Raw genomic sequence first — 24038 nt, forward strand, 5'->3', positions numbered from 1 at the left:
TTGTCATCACCTGAGGCCGAATATAGAGCCATGACTGGAACCTGTTGTGAATTATCGTGGCTTCGATATCTTCTAAGGGACTTGGGTTTGTTGCATCCAAATAAGGGGAGAAAGGGTGGGATTCATATTCCTTAAGAGTTTGGACATGGCTTTTGAGCATTTGTCCACATGTATGGTAATGATTATAACATGATTAGATATTATTGCTTCCAATTACAAGATGTACAGGTGTAGCAAAGAATTTGGGACATGTCATTTAAGGCTTAATTGTGGATTCCATTTCTTCATCCATAAAAGCAGAGGGAGGAGAGAAATGGGGAAAGAACAACATACACACCAACAAGAACACACAGGGAAAAAAGAAGCAAAACCTCCTCTTCTTCATAGACCACTCTTCCCATCATCCTTTTCTTTTACCTTATGTAAAGGCTCTAAGCCATCTTCATTGTATTTTGTAAATCTCTCTTACATAGTGAAAACATAAATGCATATGCAACCTTAGTGGACGTAGCCAAATTGTTGAACCACTTAAATCTCCGTGTTCCTTTGTCTAATTGCAATAAATTTGAGTTGAGCAAACCATTTAAACATTGAGTTATTAAATAGAAACATAATGGAAAAGGAGGGTCGACCAAATGAAGAAATGGTAACATATTGCTTATCATTTACATTAAAGATTATTATTTTGTTAATATTATGATTATATTACTCTTGTTACTAATCAATTGATTTATGTTGAAGCTTATAGGCTTGTTAAAGAAAATGTGAGTATTGATGTGCACATGACATATACATATGCATTGCAAAGCAAGAAAAAGAGTTATGTTGTGTCAAGTGCTCACTTGTGTAAAGTGTTTAAGTTGTGAGGATATTCAAGGGCTGAAGTTTGCCTTTAATATAAATTAATGAACCTTGTATATGTCAGGCGTAGGGTGCAGGGCTTGAGTATTCAAATCGGTTGATTACCAAAAAAAATAAAATCTTGTATATGTCAGGCGTTGGGGGAATGGCTTGAATATACATTTGGGGCGTCGAGGGAAGTGTATGTATAATAAAGTGGAAACTGAGAGCTTAATTACAAAAAAAAATTGGGTTAAGGGATAAATGGGAGTTAACTCATATTCTAACGTATCTGGGTATAAGCATAGTATGAGACGTGCAGGCTTGGGTGCCTTAGGTATGTGTTGACGAGATTATAAGGGAGTGAATACATTCATGCATCTCATTTGCATATATTTTATGCATTTGAAAGAATTCTTACAATTTAATTATTATTTTGTTGGTACTTTTTGTTGTGAATTAATTTGTGCACTCTGCGTATTTGATAAATTTTATGTAAGATTTTGTTATCTAATGTATGTGTAATCGTTATAATTTTATTTTATTTTCCACCATATCTTGGTTGTAGAATTTATTTTTATAGCTAAGATATGACTCACACCCTAGCTCGTGAATAGCCTTTATTCTCGGGTTGGGGTGTGACAACCGCCTCTATCCGAGCAGCCTCGTAATGTGTGCTACCTCTAGCTGAGTATTGCTTCATGTTGAGCATCGCCTCATGTCGAGTATTGATTTCTGGACGACATTTAGTCATTTCGGCCCGTACATGTATTGGATTTGAAGTCTTCAGCCAAAATACTCTCTTGACTGAAGACTTGAAGGACTCCTGTTGTACCATATATTGAGCCTTATGACCTAGCTCATGATGTATGTAGGACGTGAAGGAAATTCTTATTCCATAAAAAGGATCCTTCATCCTCACTTTAAGAGGAGCAAAGAGAGTAAAGGAGGGAAAAAAGAAGAGCAAAGAGAACTAACCCTAGCCTCTATTTCCATGTACATTGTAACACTCAATTTATATAGTGAAACCGGATCGACACCAGTGTGGACGTAGCTCCAACTTGGGATGAACCATGATATATCTTTGTGTTCTTGTGCGTTAGTGTGATTTACGATCGGATTTACGTTGGTCCAATATTGACTCAATTTTTGTGCATCAACATTCTTCATGCATATTTGTTCCACTTGTGTATATAATCCTTCTATTCTTAATAAAAAAACATTGGAAATCAAAAATTCAAAATTCCTACTCTACAGTTATTTTCATATCATACCTCTCTAATACAGATGAAATTCACATATGTTTGTAGACCCTACTTTTATTAAAGAGTGGAGAGATTTCTTAGTGTGCCAGAAATACAGCCAAGTACTCCAAGTGTAATACTATAATTGTTTGGAAACTTGAAAAAAATAATTTGAACCAATTGTATTATGACATTGGTGTACTGAACCGTGTTTCCGGCATCTTAAAAAATTTCTCGTAGAGGTGATAATGTGGTATAAAAGATGTGATAAGTGTAGCATATATTACTCTTGAAACTAAATTATTATCTAGCAGATCCTTTAATAAACATGTCATAAAAGTCAAATGCTCTGTATTCAAGATTAGTCTTGCTCCACACAACGATGACTATTGGATTTATGAAATAAATTAATGTACATCATATTTGGATATGACAGTCACTCGTACATGACTCTGTTGCAGCAAAAAAGAGCTTCAGCTGGATGCATTCAAAAGAACAAGAGCCTGGCTAACCTCACAAACAGAAAACACAAGTAAATTGCCACAAGGCCACTCCCCATATATCTATCCAGCTTCATACCCTTCTTTGGCAAGATCACAAGTGCCCAAAGTAAACCACCCATCAAAAACCCTATTGTTTCGTAGAGGGAATGGTCGGTAGGTATGACATATGAAGATGGATACTCAAACCATGATGACAGAACCAGTGACGTCCCACTCCCACCAATGTGTTAAACATGGGCCCCGCATAGCATCCTGAAATAGCAATTTGGGCCCCATCTGTCCCACCCTTCACTGCCATTGTAGCATTAGCTATCAAATCATTGAGGGAGTTACCCCAAGCTAGGACAGTAAGTCCTAGAATTGAAGGGCTTATCCCTAAAATATTACCATATGATTCTAACAAGCCAACCAACTCTTCAGCAGTAATATATGTCCAAGCTACACTCATCAAAAACCCACCAACAAGCCAAGGGAACAAGCACTCCTTTGGTGGGCTACACTTATTTGTAGTCACGTATGCAAGGTTACTCAAAATTAACCCAATCAGCACTGCTGTCATGTAAGTTACCAACTTACCTCTTGAACTCAAATCTTCCCTCTGTGTGTTACAAAGGGCTGCCAGTAACATTGGTGCCAAAGCTACAGAAATAACTGCATAGGGCTTAGACCATCTTTCTTCGCTCACAACAGGTATAGTCAATCTTCTAGGCAAGTAGAGAGGTAGCTCCAAGATATAAATCAATTTTCCAAATAAAAAAACCAATAATTTTGTTCTTGATCATCATGAAGACCCGTTTTCAAATTTGCGTTGGAAACGGGTTTATCATCATCAACATAGCCAAGTAATGGTATACTTGCAGTGCCATCCGCTAAATCATCAAAACTTTGCACCACTGGTAAAGACTTTGAAGCTGCAAGATTTTTGTTCCTTTTGTATATTTGAGATACTGAAACAGTACCAACATAAACAAAGTAAATAGCAAGAAAAGAAAGGGAACCCCACAAGTTGATCCTCCCAATGACTATGATTGCCAGAAGGGATGAGAGAGAGAATAAGAAGAAGATGACATCCCTGACAAAGCTGGCCTCATCAACTGAAACCTGGTGAGGGCTTATTAGTATACTAATAACTCCCACCACAATGCTGGACACGAAGAAGGCACCCCCTAATACACTGTTGAGGCCAACATCGCCGTCTGCGGATTTTGTGAACGCAACGATGCTGGAAAAAACATCGGAGGCCCCGTTTCCAAGGGAGAGGAGGGTGACGCCGGCGATGGTAGGAGAGAGCTTCAAGATATTGGACAAACTCTCTAAGGAGGAACAGAAATAATTAGCAGCTGTGTTGCCCAATAGATAGAACAAAACAATAAGCCAAAGTAGAACTGCAGCATGACCCAGAATTGGAAAATTGCCAAGACTGCAGTAAAATATCTTCAGATAATGTATATACCCTTTAGGATTGCAACCTGTGTGGGTTTTCACATACAAACACCTGGATTTATAATCTGCGTGTTGATGGAGATCTTTGCAGCCATTAACGGATTTGATATCCTCACTGAGAATATTTGCACTGCTAATACTATTGGATTTAGGGGTTGGTAAGTCTAAGTTATTAGGATGGAGATATGTTGTGATGAGAGAGAGACATAAGAGAAAGAGAAAGGAAATGTTGATGAATATGGAGAGTTTCTTGAGTTGAGGAATGGAGGCTGAGCTCGCCATTCAAACCAAACAAGAGAGAGCTTGTAGAGAAAGTGTGCTTAAAGATATGTAGATATAATTGGAGTCCACCAACTTTGGAACTTCTGGGGAATCTGTTTTCTGGTGGAGGTAACGTGAAGTATTAGCTTATATATATCACCTAAAGAAATGGACATTTATTTTTTGGTCGTTAAAAGATGAAGAATTGAGTTTATCATAAAATTAATTGATAATATGAGAAATACCATTTTCTCATATGTAACAAATTTTCAAGTTTAATACGTGGACAACACAAATCGGATGATATGAAGCACGTGTGACATTGGGCTTCCACATAAACAATATACTTTGATACCATGAAAAAAAAAAAAAAAAAAAAAAATGGATTTATGAAAAATATTAACTAAATTACTTATAAGCACAAGAAAAGTCTCTCATTTTCGTGACTTTGGATTCAATCTCAACAAAAGAAAGGGATATATATGAAATATTTCATATTAGAGGAAGTAGGTGTTTGAAATTTTGAATTACATATTACTCAAGTACTGACCTCAAGGTATTTTAATTTGTTTGTAGTAAAAGAAAATGTTTTCGGTGTTTAGGATTAAGCCAATCAACATGTAAATTATGTTTAAGGGTAGAAAGTGAAGGTACGATACTTGGCTCCTTCCCTCTACTTTCTAGTAAAGAGCCAAACAATGCTCTTTTAAAAGTTCATGAGTCCGGACTTAATTAGATAAAAGTTTTGGGCACCTTCATTTCTGTACGTAGGAGGATAGGAAATAATTATGATATATGGTTTTGTACACAAAAGAGGTTAAAAAACGAAATTTCCGAAAAGCATTAGGGAGAGGGGGTGCCAAAACAAAATATATATATCCACAATTCCATGTGCAATCACATCATCCATGGCCTCATATTTTAACAGGCAATTTACTTACTGTGAGTTGCACTTGCACACACCCTTTTGGCATCCTTCCGTGGTATGCCGACAACCTCAGGCCGCAAACAGACAATGAAAATTTGTATTTCCCGTAACTTATTTGATTAGATAGTGGAAATGCATGCAGGGCAGTAGAGAGCTAGATTATAATTAAGACATTACAAGAAACCAGAACTACTTTGGCAGCACGCTATTGTTTCTTATGGTGGTGCATCTAGGAGAGTTTTTTTTTTGTTTGGGGGGGGGGCGGCGCGGGGCGCCTTTAAAGTTCCATGGAACTTTGAATGAATTGTTAGGAATGCACTAGAAAAATTATATTTGCGTTTGAAAATGATTAGATGTAATACATAGGTTGAGTAGTTCATGGGTTGTCAAAGTTTTAAAGAGACGGGTTGAATAGTCCAACATCGAGATCGGTGAGACACAATCTCAACTTATATATTATTGTTTTCTCAAGTTGCCCCTAAACTGTAAACCCGAAACCCTAGCCATATACATAAATTAATTATTTTACTAAAAAAAAAAGTTCATATATAATTCACTGAACGCTAAATTACTTTCTTTCACGTATGATTTCTTACAGCCATTTTGAAAGTAATTGTCTTCACAACATAACAACTTCATAGTCCAAACCAATTGTTAGGAATGCAGGCAACTCATGAATAATACTCTGATCCTCTCATTCTCAAAAAGTTTTATTCATAACCTTTTTTTTTTTTTTTATCGATTTTATAACGTATCGTGTAGAATATGCACATGTAATTCGTCTCTAACTACTAAACCACTCCATGTAGTTATAACCCTTTTTTTCAGAATTAAAGAAAGTATGTAGCATATTGATTGGATCGTCATCTGATAAAGTCGTATAATGTAGTTACTAGTACCAAGGGCGGAGGTACGCTTGGGCTGGACTGGGCTCCAGCACAGGGCAAATTGTGGGTTTTAAAAAAGTGCCGTGTAATTTTATTGGTCTAAGTTGCCTTTTAAAATTTAGCCCAGCTTCTTTTCGAAAAATGAGGCCAGCCTTTAATGCTTCTCTATTGAAATTTTTACGCACCATTTTTAGCCTTTTATACACCTTGTTGGAAAAATTGGGTCTAATTGCTATAATAAATTACATAAAAAATCACAAAATAATTCATGCAATTATATATCATAATAATGTATGCACATGAGTAACCAATGTTAAATGAACATGATATAATGGATTAGAAAAACTTAAAAAATACGATCGAGGCAAGTGTTGGACACTTTGTCCTTAAGTTTACACACCACTATGGTGCTCATGGTTGATCGGCGCATGTCTCCCAAGATACAACGACCACGTCCTTGTAATAGTAGCACTTCAACTCACAAGGCTCCATGAACCACGATTGTGTTGAAAACTCTCTCATATAGACTTAATGAGACTCACTAATATTTAGTACACTCTATGTATGATTATGTAAAACAATAAAAAGTTATATTTTGTGATTATAGGGGATTTCCCTATTTATAGAATGTGAGATACCTCTTTAGAAAGCATGTGACTATTCATGAAGAGTCAAAAGTTGCAACTCTTCATTTGAGTAGACATATCTTTCTACCAAAAGGCTCCACTTCTAATTTCCATTCAATTAATAAATTTAATATAATAATATTATTGTTAAATTTTCCAACAATTCCCCACATGAATGGAAATTGACGCAATACCATGCAAATGACAATGTATGTCACATACCGGACTCGATTCCACCGTAACACAATATTGTCCACTTTGAGCCCCTACCACACCCTAGTGGACATTCTAGGTCGAGGTGTGTCAATGTAGACACTAGAGAGAGAATTCAGTATGAAAAGTACCGCATCGAGATAGGTGGCTTTTGGCTCTGAACCTTCCGTAGTAAATTACTATCGTATTTACTTGGCTAATCAGTGAACGCGATATCTTGAACTGCTCAGTCGTTTGTGTAAACCAAGACAATAGTAATCACACAATACCCTTTCAGACACCTCGTGGTTGCTCTGTTGTGTTCATTTTGGCCCTGAACAATTCTTGGTTTCTCATGAGTGCTTTTAGAGAACTAAGCCCTTCAAAAAATTCTCACAAGAACGGCCCCATTCCTCACTCAAGATAGGTGACTTTCCATTAAAAGTATCCTGCAATACCCCATTTGTTATTTCCAAGTATATGAATCATTAAAAGCAAAGCTTATCCTATATACGTTGCAGATAGCAATGTTTCATCATAGGACATGGGTAGGAGATTATCTCCGCAGTGCTCCCATTGAATAATCCACAATTCGATTGTCCCTTTGAACCTAGATCCTGGATATCCAGTCAGCTAGGTAGGGTTGCCATTATGGCGATTTTTAAGACGTAGGCTTTTAACCCATTCCCCTCGATGATACAACTTACTCTCTAGTCAAGCCTTTAAAAATTGGTACCACTAGGTAGACTATTCATGATATGGCCATCACAAACTTTATATCCATGCATGAAAATTATTTCCTTTGAGAGTAGTTGTTTTTCAACGTAATTTCTCCAAATATGTGTTTTGGATTTGATAAGTAATTTTGCTGACACTTGGGTAAAATCCCCCACATTTAAAGTATTTGCGAGAAGATCTCCAACCTTTCAATACCTTAAAACTTCAATTATAAGAGATAATCATTCTCTTTTTAGAAGAAAATTACTTCTACATTATTTTTAAGTATATCCTATTTCTCAAAATAGCTAAGCCACCCCACAATTCACACATATTATGGTTGCTTTAATGCTATTAGTAACTCACTCAAATAACTTAAGAAGTAGAAAACTATCAAGATGAAGGACAACATCACTCTTCGTGATCATAATCCTGTATCAAATTTGTTGAACTAACCAACTAACATCAACAAATAAGGCAAGACTTTCACCGTGACTAATAGGGGTTAACTGCAAGACTCTACTATTATTTCTAGTCTCAAGATGTAGTCTGCATATTTTATAGTGCCACAAAGTTACGGTCTGCAAATGTTCCTTCTAATGCCCTGCAATACCTTATGGCGAAAGGAGCATAGGCATTTTATGCTTCAATTTTGGTGACCATCATCACCTTATTGTGATAACTAGCAACAAATAGACACGATACTACTATCATGCTCTGTCTTGAAAATGTTCAAACACCTTCTCTTTACCAACTATAAAATTGTTGGGTGACTGCACAGTCTGCAGATGCTTGATACATGACCGAACTCAAACGATCCTTATGCGGTTATCCAGACCGGATACCCCATCGCCATAGCACCTTTTCCAAGTGAAATGCTGCGTAGGAAACATGATTAATCTGATATAATTGCAACTCTAGACGGTGCATGGTTTAGAAATACCAAATGAGATTATCTTAAACAATTGCAAGAGATTCCAAGAAATACATATATCCCAAAAAATCACATAGGTATATGTTCTAATATGTAACGAACAAAACTCGTGTCCTTAGAATAATGTCAGAATATTTAATATAATAATAATAGACTGAAGCCGTATCTTGATTAGTATACCCAACACCCTCACGGTTTGCAAAGCCAAAGCATTTCACCATTTCATATATTATTCAACTTAATTTCTACTGCACGTATAAGATTATTTTTATTTCTTTTCACCAAAAGAAACCAATGCAAAATAGGGCAGAAAAGCATGAAAACAAATAATTACATTCTGTATGTACAACGTACCCAATGTATTTCTTTCAAAAGTAAAATTCATTAATAACATAGTTGACATACAAAATCTGCCCCCAGTCAAACAAACAGTTCATGCCAAGCATTGTAACCTTAACGCTCAGGCATCACAAAATTGAAATTCAATGCAACGCAAAGAGTTAACCAATTAACCAAGAATATAATAATTATTTTTGCAGTAAACAAAACAAAACCACCTCTTCATATGACCATTCTCCCACAAAATTATTCAGGAAGAAAATTCACGCCCATAGGACCAAGTATTATATCACGGATAATTTAATTCTCAAACAAACATAGCAATCAAACCATAAACTTGTCTTAAGATTGTTGGAAAAATTGGGTCTAATTGCTATAATAAATCACATAGAAAATCAAGAAATAATTCATGCAATTATATATCACAGTAATGCATGCACATGAGTAACCAATGTTAAATGAGCATGATAGAATTGATTAGAAAAACCTAGAAAATACGATCGAGGCAAGTGTTGGACACTTTGTCCTTAAGACAAATTTACGCCCCACTACAGTGCTCATGGTTGATCAGGCGCATGTCTCCCAAGATATAACGACTACATCCGTTGTAATAGTAGCACTCCAAATCACAAGCTCCATAAACCACGATTGTGTTGAAACTCTCTCATATGGACTCAATGAGACTCTCTAATATTTAGTACACTCTATATATGATTATGTAAAACAATGAAAAGTTATATTTTGTGATTATATGGGGCTTCCCTATTCATAGAATGTGAGATACCTCTTTGAAAAGCATGTGACTATTCATGAAGAGTCAAAAGTTGCAACTCTTCATTTGAGTAGACATATCTTTCTACTAAAAGGCTCAACTTCTAATTTCCATTCAATTAATAAATTTAATATAATAATATTATTGTTAAATTTTCCAACACACCTCCATATATTTTGGCAGTTGATTTAGTTTGATTTATTTAATCCAATTGCTTTTAAAGGGTGTATGAAAATCACTTCCTATGAAATATGATTAAGTTCTAATATGACTATTCTTGCCAGACTCTCTCTTGTGTTGTGGACTTTTGTCCTATCTTTTCTCATGTCTTCGGATTGAATTTGATTTTTTGCAATGACAACGATCCATGCATGAAGATTACTAAAAAAAAAAAAGTTTGGTCTTGTGTTCGAATCTCCCTCTACTAATAAATCCAAGTTTGAATGTGAATCATACTACTTGGATGTTCATAAACCTGAATCAACAAGGTCAAACTAAAATTTTATGTTATCATTATATCATCCTTCTTCAAACCTACGGGTTGCACCCGCATGAACATTCAATTGATTTGTTAACATCAAAGTCTAAGTGTCCAGTTCATATTGGTTACCTGTTAGGACTACGGGACAATGGATGAAAAAGTACATAACATAATATATCCAGAAAGAATATAAATAGTACTTAATAAAAACTGACAGCACAATATACAATGAACGGTCACGATCACGGGTTCCTCAGGAAATAGTCAGTTCACATAAGATCCTTCATAAGTAACCAGTTGCAGGTCCTTGTTGGAAGTGGTAAAGAAATCTTTTTCAACAAGTAAAAGTTAAACAGAAGATAAAAACTCACAAGCTCCATGAACACTAATAAAATGCAGCTCCCAATTTCCAACCAAAAGCAAAATTAATCTAGCATTAATTTAAGAGTCAAATATTCCCCCTAAGAAAAAATGTTGGTCACTCTTCTTGTTACCAAAATCCTAGGCAACCAACCAGCATATCCCTCTCACATTAATATTGAATTAATTAATTTTTGTCAATGATCAAAGAAAAAGCTTTGGGAAATTAAATTTGACTAGGAATACCCAATTCGTGAAAGCGGGGAGACAACATTTTTGTTGATAAAAGACGTCTAGATACCCTTAGCATGAAGGAGATCAAAATAGGCTCGCTTTCATTTAGCGTATCATTTTTTTGTCTAATATCGAGGAGGCCATCGCAAGCTCTAACATCCAAAGCTAGAGTGGTTTCTGAGCTAGAACATCCATATTCACGTCCGAGCCCTAAATGCCCAAAAAATATCTCCCAAAAGGGTTATCATTTTACTAATTTTCAGAATTAGAGCAATCTCATAAATTTTGAAACATAATTTAAGAAGTCATAAAATTTTGGATATATTCAGAATTGTTATTGACACTTTAAGATTTTTAGATATAATTGTTTATGACAATAAGATTTGTAGAGTGCCAATAACGATTTCCTTTAAATATTCTCAAACTTTTTTGTACAGACAATTTATTGTCAATTTTATGTATTTTCGTATATGCTTACGTATAAATTCAATCAATATTTAATATACTAATATGCTTACGTTGAGGTGGCAAAATGATAGTCCTTGTTAATTTCAGGGGCAAATGAATAATTAAGACTTTCTTCTTTTTTTGCTTTTTTTTTTTTTTTTTTTTCTGTCAACCTTGCGCGCCTTTGAAATAAGCGGATAAAGTCAGCTGCTGCTGCTTCTCCCTCTCCCTCTCTCTCTCTCTAACCAGTGGAGTGAAGCGCCACACTGATAGAAGCAACAAATGTTGGCAAACCCTAACAGTTGCAGGCTCCACTGCCCCAATCCTTCCCAATTCCTGCATCCAAACAGGCCCAAATGTTTCCTCTTCCCAAACTGCCCTCGTTCCCCCTGCTTCTCCAGCAAGTCCAAGTTCTGCAATTTGTCCCTGCTTCTGCCCAGAAAGACCAGCAAGAAGGGGCTTGGCATCAGAGCTTTGTCTGAGCCGGTGGTGTTTCGTCGAGCGGTCCTCAGGGCTACCCTCAGCCGTACTCTGTCAAAATCCCTGTTGGTGATAGACATGTGAGTCCAGTTTTCACAAAATTTGGTAGCTTCATTTTGACAAGAATGTATTTTGCATGCTTATTAGCCGCCCTTGTTCCGTGTTCTTTCGTGTTTTTCGTATCTTTTCGTTCATTGGATAATTGGGATTATCCTAATCAGTTTCTTCTTCTTTTTATATGCATATTTAGAGAGATTTTGGATAGGATTTGTATCAAGTGTGTTGAATAAGTACTACAAAACTCCGTAAAGCGGTGTTAAAACTAAAGGAAATTGTATTCAGGAAGCTTTTGTAGAAACTCAAATGTAGTTTCTTCTGTTACAAATTAGTCATATAGCTGAAATGGACGAGATGTTGAAAGCGGAGTATAATAGGATCGAAAACCCAATTTCAAAATACTTCTGGTGTTCAAACTTGAAAACGAAACAAACTTAAAGTGGAGGTCTTGCTGATTATTTCGAGTGAGTGTCATATGAAGTACTAATCTGTTACTTCACATTGTTCGATTATTTTCTTTTGCGCTACTTTATATCTTCTTCAAAGGGCTCTTATCATGTGTTCCACTCATTTGCGCCTGGCAGTGCCATATGAATTACTTTCCGGAAAAATTAACTTCTGCAAAATGCATTTGAATTGAATTCTTCCATGATTGCTATAGATTATTTATAGAATCCTGGTATATGGAATGTCCCTTAGGACTGAAAAGTGTCCAAAAGTATTGGTTTTACAGAACATGTTTATCAGTTCAGTTAAATTGTGTGGACAATTGTGATGCATCTACTTATTATTTAACAGAAAAAGATAATACTGAATTAAGCTCGATTGTTTTATCATGTAATATTTATTTGGAATCTTTACAGATTTTGGTTGAGACAGGTCATATTGGGAGACAAGCCAGTGCTTCTGTTACAGTGACAGATGGAGAAACCGTAAGTTATTTGTGCCTGAAAGCAAATGGTTCCTTCTCTAGTCTTGTTCTTTTTTCCAGTACTCAGCAGGCAACTTTGTTCAGCATGTCATATATATATATATAACTGTTATATTATTTGAGGAAATTTACACCCCTATATATATATATATATATATATATATAACTGTTATATTATTTGAGGAAATTTACATGTTTTTTTCTTTTACAATACTGATTTACCAAACTATCATTTAGGATTTCCAGTTTTAAAGTGAACTTATGCCATTTCCTGATTTTTACTTATATTTCGAATTTCCATAAACTTGGAATATTGATGTTTCTGCTAATATCATTTCATCCTTTCCTAACTCATTTTGTCATCTCATAACAGAAAGCTCTAAGGTTTTGCATTTGATATGCAGTAAAAATATGTTTTTGTTGTGTTGCTTTTGATAATAATCTTTAATTCCTGCTGTTATTTTGTAGCTGCATATTGGTATTCTTCCTTTGAAGATTTAGCAGGTTTATGTTTCTTGTTGTAGATTGTTTATACATCTGTTTGTCTGGCCGACACTCCAAGTGAGCCTTCGGACTTCTTCCCTCTTTCAGTACATTATCAGGAGCGCTTTTCAGCAGCAGGTCGAACTAGGTTTGTCTTGGACTTTATTCCTCTGTGGTTAGTTGGTTAGACTCTTACTTATTGCTTGTGCAATTTAATACTTTGTATTTGACATTGTTTTAGTGGAGGCTTTTTCAAACGAGAAGGAAGGGCGAAAGATCATGAGGTACTTGCCACCAGCTTTTAGTATTAAGAACCTTTGATCACCCCCCAACCCCCGCTTGACAGCTGGAGTTGTCTTGATTAATCATAGACATGCAGTTTGAAATGCTTGTTTCATGCGATTGCTATCACATTGCTTTATAGGTCTGGTGCAGTGGTGTGTTTATCTGTTCTTCCTTAGAAAACATGCAACAGTTCGCCTTCTTAAATTTTACATGTAACGTCTAGGTCCCAGGAATGAAAGAATCAAAGGTTGAATGCTTACTGTTTCTTTTTATTGAAAATGATGTTTTCTTTGATTCCTCTTTAGAGGTCTGTGCTCTTTTATCAGCCACTGAAAATTCAGTATGCCTTTTGGCCAGTTGGTAGCTCCTCTCCTCATCAATAAGGGTGGAAGGTGTGGTTGTGGGTTCACGTCGTGCTGGTTCTGAGTTTATTTACCAAACCAAAAAAATGAAAATATAAATGTAGATATGGCTTCTTATCAAGCATGTACATTTCAGATCAGATTTAAGAGCAGAAACGGTAGCTTGGAATTATTGTCCTAAACTTTCTAAGCTTTTCCTCTCTTTTGAGTTCCCATATTGGGAGATTGTCTCACTACAAATCCCACGTAAATGTACTGTTACGTATTCATATTACATAACTCAACATTCCACCTTTTTTAATTTTTTAAAAAAACTATTTGTTTAGCTTTATTTGAGAGGTCTGATTCTGTACTATAGTGGATGGAATCTGTCTGGTTCTGTGCAGGTTCTCATTTGTAGATTGATTGATAGGCCTTTGCGTCCAACTATGTTGAATGGCTTCTACCATGAAACTCAGATACTCTCTTGGGTATGTTCCATATGAGTTTCAACTGCATATATGTATGTGTTTTTAAATTTGTTAATTGCTTTATTTAAGCAAATAGCTAAATAGGTGGCTGTGTCTATTTTATAATTATTTAAAATTTAACTTATCAAAAGTTTTTCTGGTGCATGTGGATAGAATGCAATATAGAAATAAGGTGCCATTATATTGCTTGGTTTATGTTTCGTCTTGCTAACAACTTCCTTTGTCAACATACCCCTACAGGTTCTGAGTTATGATGGTTTACACTCTCCTGATTCTTTGGCAGTCACAGCAGCTGGAATAGCAGTGTAAGTCTGGCTGTTCCCAATTCTCTGGAGCATTTATGACACACATCTTACAATTTAGTTCACCTTTCTTACAAAAGAAAGTGACATTTTTTATGCCTAATTATTCAACTTCCACAGGGCTCTTTCAGAAGTTCCAAACTCAAAAACCGTAGCAGGAGTGCGAATTGGTCTTCTCGGTGACAAATTTATCGTGAATCCAACAACAAAGGAGATGGAAGACTCTGAGTTGGACTTGTTGGTTGCTGGCACAGATAATGCAATACTGATGATAGAGGTAAGTTACTGAAAAGTTAAATGTAATGTTTGACAATTCCGAATTCTCAGCCTATGTAATTTTCCTTAGGTGTAGCGGAAGGAATGTCTATTGCAGGGTATGGATAATCAATATTTAAGTTATCTGTTCATTGATATGCTACTGTAATTGTGGTGGGGGGGGGGGTATTGGGGGGAAAGAAAAAAACATGTTTTAGTAACACTATGTAGAAAATAGCATTTAGAAAGGGTACTATGCCAGCAGCGAATCAAATTGCACCCTTTCTGTTTGTAATTGAAAAAAACAAAAAAATCTTTTAGTAATTTGCATCACTTCAAGTAGATTTTTACTTAGTTTTGGGCTTTTAAATTCATTTTTTATCTGCATTACTTTATGTACTCATTATACATTTGACATGAAAGTATTAATTAACAGTTTTCATTCTCTGGTGGTGGATATAGCGGTTCCACAAAGTTTTCTATGTTTCCTTGTCTTCATGCTGACTCACACCCATTGGTGTAACATCTTATTTGCAGGGCTATTGTGATTTTCTCACAGAGGAAAAGTTGCTGCAAGCAGTAGAAGTTGGGCAGGTTGTTACTTCTTTTGAGTATGCAGTCTACTTGCTTGCAGGAGTTATAGTTTATTATTTGTTTTAGGTTAAATAAAGGATTAAGCTAAGTTCAATTATCTTGGCCTTGCCAAGACTAAACCCTAGATCTTCTAGTTAGACCAGCAGCAAGCTTGTAGCTTGTATGTTATGTACTGTATAGAAGTTATATTTATATAAACAAAATAAAATAAAATAAAAAAAATTCCAAACCATGTGTACTAAGTCGTTGCTGGGAGATCTGCAACCCTATTTGGTTGGTCAAAGAGTTTTTTTTGTTAGTTATATCTTTGATTGTTTATTAGAACAATCCCACAACAGACACAAATCCACATTAAATGTATAAACTTTACTTATACACCAATGTCAGGATGCCATACGAGCAATTTGCAATGAGGTAGAAGCTTTGGTTAAGAAGTGTGGAAAGCCAAAAATGCTTGATGCAATCAAATTACCTCCCCCTGAGCTATATAATCATGTTGAGGTATGCTTTCTCTCTGTTTTTTGTAACTGAAAGATATCACCTTTTGAATTAGATGATTGCCGATTACTTAGTTTTCCATAAGAAAAGTGTTTTTCCTTTACTTTTTGGTATGTGCCAAGCATTAAGTACTCACGAATTATAGATTACCATGTGCAGGAAATTGCCGGTGATGAGTTGGTAAGAGCTCTGCAGATTAAGGGAAAGATTCCTAGAAGGAAAGCTCTCTTGTCATTGGAAGGAGAAGTTTTAACTATACTTACAGAAAAGGGATATGTTAGTAAGGATGCAGCTCCCGGAGGCAGTGAAACGATACTGGATATATTTGAAGATGAAGAAGAGGATGAGGAAGTGGTTGTGGATGGTGAAGTAGATGAGGGTGATGTTCATATAAAGCCTAGTTCACGAAAATCAACCCCCTTGGTATAGAACAGTTCTTTCTATTCTGTATTCAAGTGTTTTGTGGTTATGGGAATGACATTATCTTTTATTGTAAATATATATATATATATATATGTAGTGTATGTATATCCAATTGTCTGTTTATATTTAAGAAAGATGGAATTATCTTATTCTTATATGTTTTCTTAACTAGAAGTTTTGATTTGTTGATTGCTCTGGAATGGTGTTAATAAAGTTTGTATTATTCTTGGTCTGTCTCTGAGTTTTCTGAACGCATGATTGTGAGTGCAGTTTTTGATACAGTAATTTTTATTGTTTTCTAGTTCTTTTCTGAGGTAGATGTGAAGCTGGTATTCAAAGAAGTTACATCCAAATTTTTGCGAAGACGCATTGTGGAGGTATGAACATTTTCTTCTAGTTAGATAAGCTTTACTTAACAATATTTGAGGTAGATGTGAAGGTGTTTCTTACTTAACAAGGTATTGTATTATAGGTTAAACTTATGACCTTAAATATTTAAGTATCAAACAGATGGGAACCTTATTTTTAACTGTGAAGTAGATTTTTGTCATCTAGCTGTTACAAGTGCTATTCAAGTTCATGTCTTAGACTCTTTTTGGTTGTTACAGGGTGGTAGAAGAAGTGACGGACGTACTCCATATGAGATACGTCCAATTAATTCAAAATGTGGACTGCTTCCAAGGGCACATGGAAGTGCTCTTTTCACACGTGGGGAAACACAGGTTTTGAATTTTATTATTCAGCATGACTTGATGACTTACCTGGTTGTGTTTTGTGTACTGTAACTACTCTTTTAGGTTGTTCTATTGTGATTAATATGTGTAGTTGAAACTTAAATCATGTGTAGATAGCTACCTGTTGTTCATGTATGGTCGCCTTTGCGACATGTGTGCTTGTGTTTTAAGGATTTCAGCATGATTTATTTCTTCCAAGCACTTGGTTCCATGAATGGAGCTATCCCAATGGTAAAAGCCAGTTACCTCTCATATGACTTTAATAGTATGAATGGTTTAGTGGTAGTACCTCTTCACTTATAAGTGAGAGGTCTTAGGTTCGATTCTCACCGAAGGCGGGTTTGAACCACATTATTGCTAGCCCATTGTGAGGCTAAGCCACCCCCTCCCCACTTAGTGTAGATAATATCGTTTGATAGAAAAAAAAAAAAAAAAAATATATATATATATATATATAGTATGAATGGTTTTACAAATTAATGTGAATAGCTTTTGAAATAGGGTTATTTCTGGCTATCCCAGTCGTCGAAGCTAGTTACCTCTTATATGTTGTTAATGAGATCAGTATACTAGTGATGGAGCCAAAGAGTATCGTTGACTTCTTTAATTCGTTTAAAGCCTCTCAGTTGACTCTCATTTGCACTAACTAAGCCTGTTGCTAGTCTCTTAATGCACAGTTTTAATATATAGATTTTTTAGGTTGTCACATTGCCACTCTTATCTTTATTTAGTTTATTCTCATATCTTGCAAGAAAATGAATTTCTCAGGCAATCATTTAACAAGTGTTATTTGTTCAGTTATGTGGGTATTTCAAGGCTGTAAATGTTTTTAGTTTAGCTTCATTAACCATTTCTTTTCATTTTTTCTATTGTAGTCATTGGCTGTTGTTACACTCGGGGATAAACAGATGGCACAGAGGTTAGACAACCTAGTAGGTGATGACGAATGGAAGAGATTCTATCTCCAGGTCTCTCTATATATCTCTTATTCTTAGTAACTTCACTATGTGGTAAACATTTTTTGGCAATGTAGTGGCTCTGGCACACGTAGTTTCATACAGATATAAATATGTACATCTGTTCATGATGTGATATTCTGCCCTTCTTTTCTGATCTTAAGTAGATTTGTCTTTTGTGATTTCATCTGTTTCCTTTAAGCATTTAACTTATGATTGTCATCTATTGTCGTTTTCTTTTGTGTTATTTTGGAAGTTATCATCATACTTACCAACATGGTCATAATTGGAGTTACAGAGAAACAAGTTGTTTGATTTCATAACAATTTTCTCTGTTTGAACTTTGGAATTACCACCCATTCATTGATGTTTGAACTCCACTGTGTAAATCATGCTGCAATTATTACCATTGCCATTTCAAAATATTTTTGCATTTCTTCATGTTATAAGCATTTGGGAACCTGGCTAATAATGTTTTGATTTTTCAGTACACATTTCCCCCTTCATGTGTTGGGGAAGTTGGACGGACTGGAGCCCCTAGTAGAAGAGAAATTGGCCATGGAATGCTTGCTGAGAGAGCTCTTGAACCAATTTTGCCTTCCGAAGATGATTTTCCTTACACTATACGTGTCGAGAGTACAATTACTGAAAGCAATGGCTCTTCAAGGTTGACCTTCCACCGAATAATTAATTTCATTATCAAATATATTTCAAACATCTATAACATGGTCAATATTCTTTTGAATGGTTTTGCACATATTAATCCAACTTATACCACTAAGATGTACATCTTAACACCATTCTTCTGCGGAATACAGTATGGCATCTGTTTGTGGGGGCTGCTTAGCTTTGCAGGATGCTGGGGTTCCAATCAAGTCCTCTATAGTTGGGATAGCAATGGGTATGGTTTTGGAAACTGAGGAATTTGGGGGAAATGGTGCTCCACTAATTCTGTCTGACATAACTGGATCTGAAGATGCATCCGGGGATATGGATTTCAAGGTCTTATGTTCTAGAATTTATTTAATTCACTATCTTAGAGTTTTTGTTGGTTTTTCCTTGATTTTGTTCACATCTGAAATCATCTGTTGTCAAAGTGGTCTGCAAAGATCATGTTTTATGGCATCATATTTGTATTGAATAATTCAGTGATTGCAGGTTGCTGGAAATGAAGATGGTGTAACTGCATTTCAAATGGACATAAAGGTCAGCCATCACATATGTGCTGTTTGCGTTGTGTGGGATTTCTTTGCATTTTAGTGAGTAATAATCAGAAGCACTCCTATCTTAGGTGAGCGGGATTACATTACCAGTTATGAGAGAGGCACTCCTACAGGCAAAGGATGGCCGGAAGCATATTATTGGTAAAGTTTACTAATTTCTTTTCTCTCATAAAGGTAGTTACACTGATTTACAAGAGTTCCTAATAAGTCTAGTAAAAGTAAAGTTATTACAAAGTCAACTCTCCTAACTAATTTTACACTAATTATAACCTAATTACAGCGACAAATGCTAACAGTTTTTGTTGAAAATTTATATCCTTCTGACAAAAGTTCTACTATGTAAAAGTGCTACAAGGTAACAATACTGCCTCCAAGCCACACCCAAACATGTGCCAACACAACTAGTAAATTATCTGCAGTTGAATTGATTAAACACTGTTTTTGCTTTAGACGGCTGCATGTGTACAGATGTTGTTGATCATCTTAACTTCTTGGAGTTGAGCTAGTGGGTCAGTTTATATGTTTGTGTGTTACACTTTTATAGGTTCTAAACAACTACAAAAGATGTTGAGTTTAGTTGTTTGGATTGTAGAGATATCGTATTTTGTTCTGTCAGTAGAAGTCTGAAGTTAATTTTTTGTGTTTCTGTTATTTTGGGTAAAAAATTAGCGGAAATGTTGAAGTGCTCACCTCCTCCTTCAAGATCGCTTTCTATATATGCACCACTGATTCACATAATGAAGGTTTGTTGATTACCGGACCAATATTGCTAAGCAAGTTATAAAACTGATGATCTGAAGTATGTAATCTGGTTCTTGCTCACGACCTGAAATTGTGATAGGTCAACCCTGAGAAAGTAAACTTAATCATTGGTAGTGGTGGGAAGAAGGTGAAGAGTATTATAGAAGAGAGTGGAGTAGATGCCATTGACACGCAAGATGACGGGATTGTAAGAGCAGACAATTACCCAGTCAGACCATATTATTCCCTTAAAATTTTCACCATAAAACATTACTCATGTTCTGGGTATTGCAGGTGAAAATTACTGGCAGGGATTTGTCAAGCATAGAAAAGTCTAAAGCTATTATTACTAACTTGACAATGGTTCCATCAGTTGGCGATATCTTCAGGTAGCTGTTTCTTATGTAGAAAAATATAGACACATTCACAAAAGATACTGTTATTGCCTTTATAATTCAAAAGTATAAATATCATAGCTATTGCAATTTTTTTTTTCTTTTTTTTTTTTTTTTTTTTTTTTTTTTGGTAAAATTTAAAAGCATCATAACTACATTCTGCATTATCACTTTTACATATAGTTTATACAGTTGGAGAACATTCCTTGATCTCTTTCAAATATGTTGTCAAGAACCATGCTGTATATAAAGTTACGTAAAATACACGTCGAGTGAAAGTAATGGTAATGGTAAGTTCTGAGGAAATGTAGTAATTATTAATTATATTTAATACCACGACAATTATAAGGTGGTAGTGACATTTTTTTCCAAGTCAGCCTGCTTGCAAAAATAGAGAGATCTCATTCAAACTAAAGCAATTTATGGAACTATTCTCAATAATCTTATGGACTAAAGACCAGGATCTAATACTCCCCTTGATTTTGTATCTTTTTGTATTTATTTATTTTCTGAGGCTTAGTGAAAGAGTATATCAATATATTAGCTGAAAACTGGCAAAGTCCCTTTTACTCATAAGCACTCCAGGCACTCTGTTGCTTACTAGCAATTGCAGGCTATCTGAATTTTGTGTCAGCTACTACCAGAACGTAGCTTCTAGTCAAGTGTGGTATGGGAACTCATAACTGATGCATGTCGTCATTCATTAGTGTATCTGGAAACAGGACATCTTTTTCATATGCCTTTTGTGTTGTTAATTATGGTTTAGATTACTAGCTAACTGTTTGACTTTCTGGCTTTGATGTATCAGGAACTGCGAGATCAAATCAATAGTTCCATATGGAGTATTCGTGGAAATAGCACCTGGGCGAGAGGTATAATCCAGTGCATCCTTAGTACATAATTGATTAGTTCTTTTGCCTCTGTAAGCGTTATAAACCTAGTGTTATATAGAGATAAGCCTCAACTTATAAATAAATGGGGTTAAATCAGTACATCAACAGACATCTCACTTCTCAATCTTTTACAGGGACTTTGCCATATTAGCGAGTTGACTTCAGAGTGGCTGGCCAAGGCAGAAGATGTAAGCACATAATGTTTTTCTATATTACTATATGTGTGTGAGTGTGCTATGATCATGGAGATAATAGCTTTCTTGTTTATTTTTTTAACAGGCTGTTAAAGTTGGAGATCGTATTGATGTTAAACTTATTGAGGTACGTTCTGTCATTCCTGACATCTTTTAAAAAACAAAACATAACATGAACTGTTTAGTGATAAGTGATTAGTTAGTGTCAAATATTCATCTCAATGGGACAATAACATTTGCTAACAGCGAAATAAATAAGAAAATTGTGGAGTTTCCTTATCCTAGAAGCGTGAAGAACATGTCTTTTCTAATAAGATAAGCAAGATCCATTATAGTCCATGGTCCCGCAAACTTTGGTCTCATTAAGGGAAGTTTGAATCCAGTCCTAACCTTTGCATCAAGTTGCTACCTCATGACTTGAGCCTGTGTAGTTGTGTTTTCTAGCCTGAAACTTTTACCATTGCACTCGACGAACTTTCTAATACTCCATCCTCCATTGTAAGGCCCCTTTCAAAGCGAGGAGTCCTCGCACATTGATAACATGTTGACAAGACTACTGATTAGAGTTGATTCAAAAACTTTATGCCGATGCATACAACTGCCAGCTTTTGATGGCAACAACTCTAGTATTCATGCGAGAATTTGAAGTACAACTGTCCTTTGCACAATCTGTCCATTATCCCTGGCATAAAATTTTTGGAAACATTCCTGATGTCGTAATTTCAGCAAACATTGCATCATTGGTTTTAAGAAAGCTCTTTTATAAATAGACTACTGACAGGAATGCATAGTTGCAGACCCGATGGTTTGGTTTTTCTTGTTAGGTAATCAGTTTAGTTGTTTTTGTAAATTTTTGTAGTGTTTGTTTATGTAGTCTGCCATAACCGCGACAGTGCCTTCTTTTTTCATTCCTTCCTATCTGTTGATCAAGTTTTGCTTTTACTGGGCCAACTATGAAGGACTACAATCAGATAATTTGGCCGTATAATGCAGGTAAATGAGAAGGGGCAACTTCGCCTTAGCCGCAAAGCTCTACTTCCAGATACAGGTGTAGAGAATGCCAGTGCAAAGCAGTCTACAGGTGACTCCAATGATGTAGCTTCTCAAGAAACATCTGACAAGGATTCTCCAAAGAGGGAAGAGCTCCCGCAAAAGAAGTTTATTCGGAGATTAGTCAGCACTGCCAAAGATAGACCAAACATCAACAAAGATAAGACAAAGAAGAGCAACAGCAAAGTAGCCAGTAGCGTCTCCAGCAAGGACGAAAATACTTTAGTGAATGGAGAGGCTAACATTGGATAGTATGGAAATTTTCTTCTACCAACTCACGAGGATTATTTATTGCTCCTGTTTGTTGAAAAATGATGGTGCCATGCCTTCAGCTAAGGAAGAAATGGTATGAGTTACCTACCTATATATTCTTTAAATGTCATATATCAGGTTCATATGATCTACATGAAGTAAACTAGATTTTGAGCACGATATATACGCTTTATTTGTATTACTTAAGCATTCACTAATTGGAAAAGATGGAATCTGCTTTCGACAGGAAATCATTTATTAGCATGTTCCACCAAAAGGCTCGCGTAGCGTGCATTGACGTGAATGTGTCACATTTTACCAAGGAACCTGAGTAAGTGTAACTACATCGTGTGTTCTTTAGGAAAGCTGGGAAAAGTTGCTGAAGCAATGATTCTTACTTGCTCAAGACTCCATTTGATGTGGGGTAAGCTTCCTTGCTAGATGCTTGAGAGTTTCTTTTGCAGTACAGGAGGATGCCATGGCGCATTTTTTGTTCGGATTTCGACACGGAGTTTCATTTCTGTTGGCTGTTTATTGCAGCACCACAATAGTTTTGCTAATATGTTGTAAACGATCACAGTTGAGCTCCGTCATACGTTTTCTTTTAAGTTTTTCTTGGCTGTCACTCAAACACCCTCCGACTCTAGCTATGGACTGATGCTTGTAAATCTTTGAGCCATCTATTAGTCTTGTAAGCGGGAGAGGGATTGTTGCCTGGTTCTGTTGCTCGAACCACACACCCGACAATGCTGTCGGGTTGTACACAACCACGTTCAGAGTCGGATTGTATATCCAACCCGCAATCCCAACCACTGCGGCATTACTAATCAAAATAGTGCCGTCGGAAAGTAACTCACGAGGGTTTGGGTCGGTTATTTTGATCTGCCCGCATTTTTTTTTAAGGAAAATTAATGAAAAGGGTTTGAAAACTTTGAGTTTTAATCAAAGACACAAAAATTTGTTGTAAGTAAATAGTACCATGAGTGACTTTTTAGAGTAAAAATGTTTTTTTTCGTTAAAGTGAACAGTATCAAAAGTGTTTTGTTAAAGCTCTTTTTTTTATGCTTCCACAAAAGTCCGGTTGACAATCATTGGAACAAGACCACAAACCAAAACCTCTGCCTCCATATTTTGTGCTTGCAAGTTTTCGAGTCACGGGAGTCGAACTTAAGACTTCTCCTCTAAAAATAGCTTGGTTCAAGCCTTTTTGGGCAACTCAAATGATTTTTTAGAGCTTAAGTTTTGCTCGTTT

The 24038-nt window shown here is 35.8% G+C and overlaps 2 protein-coding genes across 2 annotated transcripts; one reads left to right on the forward strand and one right to left on the reverse strand.

The window, feature by feature from the left end:
• Window positions 1-2418: 2418 nt before the first annotated feature.
• Window positions 2419-4654, reverse strand: LOC103956271 (cation/calcium exchanger 1). The gene is given in 3 exon segments (XM_009368245.3): window positions 2419-2801; window positions 2804-3337; window positions 3340-4654. Coding segments are annotated over 3 exon segments (1737 nt in total). The 5' UTR covers window positions 4313-4654; the 3' UTR covers window positions 2419-2571.
• Window positions 4655-11407: 6753 nt separating this feature from the next.
• On the forward strand, window positions 11408-23489 carry LOC103956270 (probable polyribonucleotide nucleotidyltransferase 1, chloroplastic). The gene is given in 26 exon segments (XM_018649662.2): window positions 11408-11692; window positions 11695-11768; window positions 12609-12677; window positions 13201-13307; window positions 13401-13443; window positions 14193-14276; window positions 14517-14581; window positions 14699-14855; window positions 15371-15427; window positions 15815-15928; window positions 16085-16348; window positions 16651-16725; window positions 16957-17070; window positions 17958-18050; window positions 18527-18705; window positions 18857-19040; window positions 19197-19244; window positions 19330-19402; window positions 19931-20004; window positions 20103-20210; window positions 20297-20391; window positions 21206-21269; window positions 21425-21478; window positions 21570-21611; window positions 22478-22880; window positions 23034-23489. Coding segments are annotated over 25 exon segments (2748 nt in total). The 5' UTR covers window positions 11408-11490; the 3' UTR covers window positions 22787-22880; window positions 23034-23489.
• The last annotated feature ends 549 nt before the right edge of the window (window positions 23490-24038 follow it).

This window comes from the organism of the source record quoted next, unplaced genomic scaffold, assembly GCF_019419815.1.
Source record: "Pyrus x bretschneideri cultivar Hongxiangsu unplaced genomic scaffold, Pyrus_bretschneideri_v1 Contig47, whole genome shotgun sequence".
NCBI lineage: Eukaryota > Viridiplantae > Streptophyta > Magnoliopsida > Rosales > Rosaceae > Pyrus > Pyrus x bretschneideri.